Source organism: Prunus dulcis, chromosome 7 (assembly GCF_902201215.1).
Source record: "Prunus dulcis chromosome 7, ALMONDv2, whole genome shotgun sequence".
NCBI classification, from domain to species: Eukaryota; Viridiplantae; Streptophyta; class Magnoliopsida; order Rosales; family Rosaceae; genus Prunus; species Prunus dulcis.
In genome coordinates, this window is record NC_047656.1 from 15,308,676 (window position 1) to 15,319,792 (window position 11,117).

At 38.7% G+C, this 11,117-nt stretch overlaps 2 protein-coding genes across 2 annotated transcripts; both read right to left on the bottom strand.

The window, feature by feature from the left end:
* Window positions 1-2,794: 2,794 nt before the first annotated feature.
* On the bottom strand, window positions 2,795-5,515 carry LOC117634087. Its single transcript, XM_034368001.1, has 2 exons — window positions 5,309-5,515; window positions 2,795-4,893 (listed from the first exon to the last, which is right to left on the bottom strand). Exons 1-2 carry the CDS (start codon window positions 5,431-5,433, stop codon window positions 2,802-2,804), a joined length of 2,217 nt encoding a protein of 738 aa, XP_034223892.1. The 5' UTR covers window positions 5,434-5,515; the 3' UTR covers window positions 2,795-2,801.
* Window positions 5,516-6,416: 901 nt separating this feature from the next.
* Window positions 6,417-11,117, bottom strand: LOC117636053 (ATPase family AAA domain-containing protein 3C-like). The gene is made up of 8 exons (XM_034370490.1): window positions 10,679-11,117; window positions 10,168-10,263; window positions 9,771-9,881; window positions 9,100-9,409; window positions 8,770-8,860; window positions 7,880-8,222; window positions 7,374-7,522; window positions 6,417-7,185 (listed from the first exon to the last, which is right to left on the bottom strand). Exons 1-8 carry the CDS (start codon window positions 10,949-10,951, stop codon window positions 6,678-6,680), a joined length of 1,881 nt encoding a protein of 626 aa, XP_034226381.1. The 5' UTR covers window positions 10,952-11,117; the 3' UTR covers window positions 6,417-6,677.

Genomic DNA, 11,117 nt, shown 5'->3' on the forward strand with positions numbered 1-11,117 from the left:
ATAATAAAGTACGCTAAACCCTCAGCAGGAAAATTGTAAACAAAAAGTAGAAGCAGGTACTACAAAACTTAACCGTAAGCCTAAATAATTTGAATATTGCAGGCTCAGATGCATGTCCAATATGATTGGGATATAAACACATCACAATCACTTTATTCGAGCTATGAATAAACTCATTACCAAATACAAAAAATTCCCGTTCAACAAAACAGAGAAAAATAAGGGAAAATAAAAAAGGAAATCTAAATACCGCTATTGCTCCCGCAGCTCCTTTTCAAGGAACAAAAGAACAATACAAGATCCAAAATATGGGAAAATAATGCCTTAAAGGGCACAGTATGTGAAAAAAAAAAAACAAAAAAACATAAACTGATCTCATATGGCTTCATGGGGCTAACATGCAATCAGGTAGCTGTAAGTACTTTAGAGCTCTGAACCATCATGTTTAGCTCCATTGTTTGTTTTAGGATGCTTCCTTCCTGTCACCTTAGCTGCCTTAGCTTCTGCTTCTTTAAAGACTTTATTTGCTGCTTTGACATCCTCATCGTTTTGAAGATAGTCTATGGCCTCTTGGATTATTTTTTGCGCTTTCCCTGATTTCTCTTGTTCAAGATAGCCAAAAGCTCCATTGAGCAATTGTTCAGCTGTGGCACGTTTATCTTTTAATGTATTATCCTGAGCAATAAACTGTTGCACTCCTTGAATAACGTCTTTAGCTTTGACCAAATGATTTGCTTGAAGATAGGACATAGCTCCCTTTAGAACCTCTTCAACAAAATGTGCTTTCTGTAATCCTATTTCTGCATTACCTTTTTCAAGATACTTCGCTCCTTTCCCCTTGCCAATTGCTGCTTTGTAATCCTCGTCGTTTTCAAGATACTTCGCAGCTTCACGGATCATCTCTGTACCTTTCTCTAGTTTGTCTTCTTGAAGATATGTCAAAGCTCCTTGGATCATCTCTTCAGCAGCGGCTGCTTTATCTTTTATTTCGTCAGATTGACCAACATATAGTACAATTCCCTGCATAATATCTATAGCTTTCGCCACTTGGTGTTGTTCAAGATAGGCTAAAGCTCCTTCCAGAAACGAATCAACAAGGGTTGCTTTATTTACTCCTGCTGCTACTTTCTCCTTTTCATTCTTTTCAAGATACTTCACTCCTCTCAACTTAGCTTCCTTAGCTTCTGCTTCTTTAAAGACTTTATTTGCTTCTTTGACATCCTCGTCGTTTTCAAGATACTCTATAGCTTCTTGGATTATTTTTTGCGCTTTCCCTGATTTCTCTTGTTCAAGATAGCCAAAAGCTCCACTGAGCAATTGTTCAGCTGTGGCACGTTTATCTTTTAATGTATTATCCTGAGCAATAAACTGTTGCACTCCTTGAATAACGTCTTTAGCTTTGACCAAATGATTTGCTTGAAGATAGGACATAGCTCCTTTTAGAACCTCTTCAACAAACTGTGCTTTTTGTAATCCTATTTCTGCATTACCTTTTTCAAGATACTTCGCTCCTTTCCCCTTGCCAATTGCTGCTTTGTAATCCTCGTCATTTTCAAGATACTTCGCAGCTTCACGGATCATCTCCGTACCTTTCTCTAGTTTGTCTTCTTGAAGATACGTCAAAGCTCCTTGGATCATCTCTTCAGCAGCGGCTGCTTTATCTTTTATTTCGTCAGATTGACCAACATACAGTACAATTCCCTGCATAATATCTATAGCTTTCGCCACTTGGTGTTGTTCAAGATAGGCTAAAGCTCCTTCCAGAAACGAATCAACAAGGGTTGCTTTATTTACTCCTGCTGCTACTTTCTCCTTTTCATCCTTTTCAAGATACTTCACTCCTCTCAACTTAGCTTCCTTAGCTTCTGCTTCTTTAAAGACTTTATTTGCTTCTTTGACATCCTCGTCGTTTTGAAGATACTCTATAGCTTCTTGGATGATTTTTTGCGCTTTCCCTGATTTCTCTTGTTCAAGATAGCCAAAAGCTCCATTGAGCAATTGTTCAGCTGTGGCACGTTTATCTTTTAATGTATTATCCTGAGCAATAAACTGTTGCACTCCTTGAATAACGTCTTTAGCTTTGACCAAATGATTTGCTTGAAGATAGGACATAGCTCCCTTTAGAACCTCTTCAACAAAATGTGCTTTCTGTAATCCTATTTCTGCATTACCTTTTTCAAGATACTTCGCTCCTTTCCCCTTGCCAATTGCTGCTTTGTAATCCTCGTCGTTTTCAAGATACTTCGCAGCTTCACGGATCATCTCTGTACCTTTCTCTAGTTTGTCTTCTTGAAGATATGTCAAAGCTCCTTGGATCATCTCTTCAGCAGCGGCTGCTTTATCTTTTATTTCGTCAGATTGACCAACATACAGTACAATTCCCTGCATAATATCTATAGCTTTCGCCACTTGGTGTTGTTCAAGATAGGCTAAAGCTCCTTCCAGAAACGAATCAACAAGGGTTGCTTTATTTACTCCTGCTGCTACTTTCTCCTTTTCATCCTTTTCAAGATACTTCACTCCTCTCAACTTAGCTTCCTTAGCTTCTGCTTCTTTAAAGACTTTATTTGCTTCTTTGACATCCTCGTCGTTTTGAAGATACTCTATAGCTTCTTGGATTATTTTTTGCGCTTTCCCTGATTTCTCTTGTTCAAGATAGCCAAAAGCTCCATTGAGCAATTGTTCAGCTGTGGCACGTTTATCTTTTAATGTATTATCCTGAGCAATAAACTGTTGCACTCCTTGAATAACGTCTTTAGCTTTGACCAAATGATTTGCTTGAAGATAGGACATAGCTCCCTTTAGAACCTCTTCAACAAATGTGCTTTCTGTAATCCTATTTCTGCATTACCTTTTTCAAGATACTTCGCTCCTTTCCCCTTGCCAATTGCTGCTTTGTAATCCTCGTCGTTTTCAAGATACTTCGCAGCTTCACGGATCATCTCTGTACCTTTCTCTAGTTTGTCTTCTTGAAGATATGTCAAAGCTCCTTGGATCATCTCTTCAGCAGCGGCTGCTTTATCTTTTATTTCGTCAGATTGACCAACATACAGTACAATTCCCTGCATAATATCTATAGCTTTCGCCACTTGGTGTTGTTCAAGATAGGCTAAAGCTCCTTCCAGAAACGAATCAACAATGGTTGCCTTATTTACTCCTGCTGCTACTTTCTCCTTTTCATCCTTTTCAAGATACTTCACTCCTCTCAACTTAGCTTCCTTAGATTCTGCTTCTTTAAAGACTTTATTTGCTTCTTTGACATCCTCGTCTTTTTCAAGATACTCTATAGCTTCTTGGATGATTTTTTGCGCTTTCCCTGATTTCTCTTGTTCAAGATAGCCAAAAGCTCCACTGAGCAATTGTTCAGCTGTGGCACGTTTATCCTTTAATGTACTATCCTGAGCAATAAACTGTTGCACTCCTTGAATAACGTCTTTAGCTTTGACCAAATGATTTGCTTGAAGATAGGACATAGCTCCCTTTAGAACCTCTTCAACAAAATGTGCTTTTTGTAATCCTATTTCTGCATTGCCTTTTTCAAGATACTTCGCTCCTTTCCCCTTGCCAATTGCTGCTTTGTAATCCTCGTCGTTTTCAAGATACTTCGCAGCTTCACGGATCATTTCCGTACCTTTCTCTAGTTTGTCTTCTTGAAGATACGTCAAAGCTCCTTGGATCATCTCTTCAGCAGCGGCTGCTTTATCTTTTATTTCGTCAGATTGACCAACATACAGTACAATTCCCTGCATAATATCTATAGCTTTCGCCACTTGGTGTTGTTCAAGATAGGCTAAAGCTCCTTCCAGAAACGAATCAACAAGGGTTGCTTTATTTACTCCTGCTGCTACTTTCTCCTTTTCATCCTTTTCAAGATACTTCACCCCTCTCAACTTAGCTTCCTTAGCTTCTGCTTCTTTAAAGACTTTATTTGCTGCTTTGACATCCTCGTCGTTTTGAAGATACTCTATAGCTTCTTGGATTATTTTTTGCGCTTTCCCTGATTTCTCTTGTTCAAGATAGCCAAAAGCTCCATTGAGCAATTGTTCAGCTGTGGCACGTTTATCTTTTAATGTATTATCCTGAGCAATAAACTGTTGCACTCCTTGAATAACGTCTTTAGCTTTGACCAAATGATTTGCTTGAAGATAGGACATAGCTCCCTTTAGAACCTCTTCAACAAAATGTGCTTTCTGTAATCCTATTTCTGCATTACCTTTTTCAAGATACTTCGCTCCTTTCCCCTTGCCAATTGCTGCTTTGTAATCCTCGTCGTTTTCAAGATACTTCGCAGCTTCACGGATCATCTCTGTACCTTTCTCTAGTTTGTCTTCTTGAAGATATGTCAAAGCTCCTTGGATCATCTCTTCAGCAGCGGCTGCTTTATCTTTTATTTCGTCAGATTGACCAACATACAGTACAATTCCCTGCATAATATCTATAGCTTTCGCCACTTGGTGTTGTTCAAGATAGGCTAAAGCTCCTTCCAGAAACGAATCAACAATGGTTGCTTTATTTACTCCTGCTACTACTTTCTCCTTTTCATCCTTTTCAAGATATTTCGCTCTTTTCCCATTCTCTTCATCGTTGTCTTCGTCATCGCCTTTAAGATACAGCACAGCGCCTTTCACCACGTTTTCTGCTTTATCTACCATATCTTGCTCAAGATACTTGATAGCTTCTTTCATGAACTCTTCAAGTTTGGCTGCTTTATCCTTTACTGTGTTATCATGATAAAGATACTCCATAGCTCCTTTCATCAGCTCTTCAGCTTTGGCTGTTTGATGTTTTTCAAGAGAGTATATAGCTCCTTCTAAAAACTTCTGAACGAAGGCTGCTTTGTTCGCTCTTTCCGCGGGCTTAGAGCCTGCTTCCCCACCTTTGAGTCCAAGTCCCCTAAAGAACACAACACAACGTTAATGATCAATAAGCATTCACAAAACAAAGTAAAACAACCATTATTTTCATCAACTACAAAATCCAAGAAACAGAGTATATTGGAAAGGAAACATAAATTGGTTAAAAGTGATTGGTTGGTACGTGTACCAATCTACAGTAGCTGGTACATTGTCGATATTCGGTCCATGTCAATTGTTATCACATCAACACAGAATTGGCAATTAACAAAAATATTGACAATGTACCAGACCCAGTAACTTGATTGTTAAGATTTTTCCTATGAATGAAAATGCATGGTTGTTTAATTTAGAAGGGAAATCAAAGGAGGGGATGGTTCAATTTCATTATATGCACACACAAAAAAGGAAGAAACTTGAAAGTAAATAAGAAAAAGAAAAGATGAAGAAATTACTCTGTGAGCTTGTCACGGGCCCAGCCAGTCCATGAATCATTGTTTTCGGCGTTCTGATCCTCACCCCAAGCCCCCACCGACATAGCCAGCCATAGCACCAGCAACAACGCTGCGCTCTTCCTCATCCTTCAATTTCTCTTTCGCTCTCTTTCGCTCTTTCTCTCTGAACAACACAAACTTGTTTTTCTTCTTTTCTTTTTTCCCTATGAAGTGTTTGTTTGATGGCCTGTGTATATATATGCGTCGGGTCATAGTGGCAGTTACTCAGACCGTTAGAAAAGGGCGCGATGCAGTATTGCTGCCTTGGCTCCACCTGTTGCTTTGACCAAAGCAGCTTTGGCCGCATCTCCCTCTGCGCCTTAAATTTGCAGTTTGCGAAGCGAAGAGTTAGGAGGACAAATTCTCTTGGTTGTTCTTGCTATAAGCGGGGTGGTGAGAATGTTTGGTCTTAATTGCATTTTGCGACGAGGGTTTAAAGGTGACTTGACTAGGGGCATTATTATAATTTACACTCACCAAATTTATTTATCAAATTTTATTATTCACCAAATTACCTGCCTGTCATTTACTCAAATTTGAACCACTTGCTTCTTTAAAACAAGACTGTAAAATGTAAATAGATAAAGTTGGTGAATACACATAGTCAAAAATTAAATTTCAAAAACCAGGGGTTCGAGTTCTTCATGAAGCTCCACGGCTATATGTATAATGCTCAAAGGCTAACTTTGTTATTTTGAGAAATTTTGAATTCTAATGTTCAAAGTTCCACGTAATAAAATAAAATAAATAATAATAATAATAATAATAATATACAGAGAGCTTCTATTGAGGGACACTCCTTGTAGGCCCCTCTCTAGATTGTATTTCACTGATCCAAACCGTCTATTATATATATATATATATATATATAGTTTGTTTAGTCTTTATTTTTTGGCTAATAATGTTCATTTTAATTTATATATGCGGACATTAGCACCTCCAAAAGATGGTATGGGTTGTTAGGAATTGGGGAAAGAAGAGAGATAGAAAGATATAGGGGATGAGAGTAGATTCACTTTTAAGCAAAATGAGAAATGAGAGTAGATTCACTTTTAAGCAAAATGAGAAATGAGAGTAGATTCACTTTTAAGCAAAATGAGAAATGAGAGTAGAACTGTTGTAAGTTAAGAAGAGAGTAAAAGTGGGGATGACTAGCCCAAGGAAACATGCTTCATCAATTAACAAAGACTATTGAATGAATGACATATTCCAAAATCATGGAAAATGTGAAACAAAAATCGACAGGACAAAAATTTCTACCATATGGGATTTTGATGGATGTTAAATCGCTACTTCTCTATCCACTCAAGCCAGGGTAAAAATTCCATAGCTAAGCTTGATGACCACCTTCAGCAGCTAGTTTTATTCTTTGGTGGTGCTCGGCAACTTTGTACTCTACAATTTCCTTGAACAATTGGGAATCCAATACACAGTCTGGGCGCCCATACACAGCTGCTTGGACACTGGCCATGAGTTTTGCTATCTCACGGCCAGAGAACCCTTCTGTCTTACGGGCAGCCTCTAGGATCAAATCATCAGAGAAATCCTTTATCTCTATTTTTTGTGGCTTCTTCTTGACAAAAATGCCTGACTTAGAGCTTTCGCCTTCATCACAAAGGTATTTGTTCAAATAGAGCTTCAAAAGTTTAAATCGTTCCTCCTCTCCAGGGATTGGGAACTCAATCACTTCATCTATGCGGTCAGTGATAGCACTGTCAAGATCACCTGGCCTGTTTGTGGCAAGTACTAGAACTATGTCCCTTGACTGATCTCCAGTTCGGAAGAGCAATGCATTTAGAGCACTACGCTGAGATTCGCTCATGTGTGTACTGTTACGCCTGCATGGGAACATTCATTAGAGGCCTGCCGATTGAGCTTATATATATGACTGAAGCTATAAGGTAATGAAAATCTAGGTTGCACCCTCTGAAATTATAAACTAATGGAAGTTAACTCCCAAGCTTTTTTTATTTAAAAAAAAGCTGCAACAGATGAAAAAACAGATAGCCTGAAAACTCGAACTTACTCGCATAGGAAAGCATCTGCCTCATCAATAAAAAGCAGTAGACCTTTGTTTGATTTTTTTGCCCAATCAAATATCTGATGGATCTTAGTAACAGCCTGTGGGCCTAAGGGTGCAACATCTCCTCCGGTCATCATAGCATAATCCAAACCCTGCATTCGAAAGGATAAAAAACTCTCATGTTGAGAAGTTACAGTTTCCTTCAGAGTAACTCCCATATATGGTTACAAACAGTCATTTGTAATCCTAAGAATTTTGATCCAACAATAAAGTAATTCAATATATAAAACAAACAAAAAAATGGATGAAAATTAGCATTCATTTCAATTGATAACAAATTGAAGCTTTTAACTATTCAAGCAGTTGCATTCATTTGACCTATAAAGATCTCCCCATGCACAGGTGCTGTCCCAGCGAGGCAGTAGAACATATAAAAAGGTTTAAGTAAGGCATATAAATGAGCACCAATGACAAAAGATATAATGTAAGGCCATGAATCAGTGAAATACCGATTTTCGAGCTATTTCTCTGGCAACCATGGTTTTACCAGTGCCAGGGGGGCCATAAAACATCATGTTGCGAAAGGGAGCCTGGTGAGCCTTAGTGTTTGCTGTAGCTCGAGCAAGTAGTTCTATTCTCTTCTGCAACGAGGGATGGAGAACGATATTTGAAAGACCATTCTTGCCTTGCAGAGATCCAGATGCTGCAGCACCAGCACTATAATTTAAAACTTTATTCTTTGCTTTAGATATTATCTCTGAACCTGGAAATCTTGCAATGGATGATTCTCGAATCAGAGATGGCTGCCCCAGTATCCGGTTGATATAACCCCACATAACTCTAGAACCTTCTCTGTCGAAAAGAAAGGATATCAAAAGACAATTAGTTGGCACATCCAATAAACAATACAGTCATCACAAACCACAGATGAAGAACTTGATATATTAAAAGTTCATCACATCAACACAGTAAAAGGCATTACTGATTAACTTGACATCATCATTAAGAGAGAGACTGAAACTTATCATCTATCTACCTGTGTAATTGGACACAAGAAATAGAAAGGTTGCAGTGCAATGATTTCTACAAAGCTATAAAGTAGCATTTCTGGAAGGTACCAACTGGTTAGTTAGGATGTGTCTTGTGGTCACACAAGAGGTTGAATCTTGTCTACACCAAGGTTAAGCGGGTTTATTGGATGGGAGAGGACTACCTCTCATTGTGCAGACTAGGTTCCTTGACAGTTTACATGGGGAGGTTTAGAAGTAGCACAATGGACTGATAAACTCTGCTCCTTCAACATAAACCCATGTGTATCCTAATTAAGTTGAAACATGCCAAAAAGAAGTAATATATAGGGCTGTTGCATTTGAATGCAACGAAAGAACAGAATACGAACCTAGTCGTATAAACACCTGCGGCCAGTGCTGTGGCACCTCCAACGGTCATAACCAACTTATTCCTATCAGTCAACAAAGTTCTAAAACCCCCTGCAGATACCAGATGAGACGATTATATCATCAAACATTATCATGAAGTCAAAAATATGATATCAAACAAATGTGTTCCAACGAACTCAAGATAAAAGTGGCACTATTGCCACCACCAGAGATTAAAAAAGACAACATTTTACTCAATCTGTCTGAAGCAACAGTTGGTTATTCATGTACAAATATGAGCCTCAGATTTTTTCCTATAAAATAAAACACAGCTACTAAATTTTGCATACCTTCAATGTGACTAAAAGCTGTATTGATTGCAGCAAGCCATTTTTCTTTTTCACCATTCATCCGCTCTATAAGCATTCTCCTGTTATGGTCCTCAGTCAATTTTGCTTCATGGGCCCGACCTTCAGCCTCTGCTATGGCCTTTACTCTAATGGTTTCTCGTTCTATTTCAGCTCTCTCTTTCTCGGTTTGACGCTGCTGAGCTTGGATCTGCTCCTCAGTAGCCTGTCTTGCTCGCTCTTTTCGCATAGAGGACTCTTCTTGCATCCTAGCCAACTCAACATTATGCTGCCTCTGGGCCTCATGATCTGTCTGCATTCAAGTAGACAATAAAGTAAGGTTTCAATAACCAGGAGTTAATAATTGAATATTAAAAGATAAAACAAACCTATCTTTTCTTGCTCCAGAATTAGAGAGTAGTTACAGACTTTACCAATGTTTGTGAATTTGTTAAACCAACTACTGACTTGACCAATTTTTTTGGTAAGAGAGTAGCTACTCTCTTGATTATAAGCAAGACATGCCAGATTTATATAGATATATTCTCAAAATATGCCCACCACCATTGAGAGCTAATAGCGACTCCCTTCAGTGGTAAGAACTTACAAAGTCTAAGTGCTAGATACCATAAACTCTTAGATAAAGAACACATAATTTATTCCACTGCTTGCACCTGTAATCTCTTCCTAGCCAGTTCATCTTCATAACGAAGCATTTGTGCCTTTGCTTGTGCTTGTTGTTGCACTATATTTCGTTGTTCCTCAGCCATTTTCCTCTGCCTTTCCTGTCAATAAAAAAACTATGCAGTATAAGTTAAAATCCATAGAGGAAAGATAAGATACAGCAAACCACATTTATTCTCTCACAAGATTGATTAGCATGCTGGCTTTCACAATTTGCTAAACCTAAATGCTAAAAACCTAGAACATTATATGTTTCATTAATTGAAAAGAAATTACCTAACCCAAGGCACAACAAAGGAAAGGACCAGGAGCCAATCTCGTGTGATAGTTATGTTTGAAATAATAACACCAGAAGATGACTAAAGTTCTAAGATGGATACAACTTACAATATCACTTTGAGCTTGTATTGCTTGATGATGATTCTTCTCTGCTTCTGACTCAGCAAGGCGAGTTTGTTCCTGCTTCCTCATCAGATCAAAGACCTGGAGAACAAGACCAAGTGACCAATTTAACACCTTTACCATACTCCATGTAAAGATTCATCTCAGATCATAATTCAGTTGCGTTGAAACCTCATGCAGAATAAAAAGAAAAACACATTTCAATTCATATGCTTCAATGGCTCCAACAACAACAAAGGTAGAGCCGTGAGCATAGCAATTGTAGGAACACATACAGATAAAACTAAGGACTCCTACCAAATGGCTACCGAAACACGTGAAGCCAAATTATAGAAATAAAAGGAACAGAAAATCAGGAATTAAGCATTCTGATTTCATCCCTCATTTCCTTCTTAGTGATACACTAAAACAGTTGTATCTTTCTTCTATTTTCCATCTTTCTTCTCAGAAAACAAACACCAACGAAAAATTTCAACTTCAGCAACATTTAAATTACCTGCTTGGCGTATTTCGAGGAATTGATTTTCCGGAGAGCTTTGGCAGCTCGTTCTAAAGCCTCGGGATCCATCCCCGACCCTCTGGGCTCTTCAGCTTCAGGCACCGATTTCGCATTAGAGCTCTGGTCCGTTGGCGCAGCAGAAGGAGAAGAAGATGAGAATGGATTAAAACGGAAGGGAGAGTCGGCGTAGGCGCGGTTGGAGAGAGCGGGCACGGAAGCCGCCGCGGCGACCGCCATTGCTATGCACGAAGATATTTTCGAGGCAGCCATGGATAAAGGTTCGAGCTTTGCTTTTGATCAGATTTCTAAGTTGGAGAATTCATGGGCGTAAACTCAAATGTCTGTGCGAGCATAAACCTCTTTCAACCTTAAACCCTGAACTCTAGGGTTTAAACGGAAACATTGAAAGGTGCTCGCTCGGCCCTTCTAGGATCTA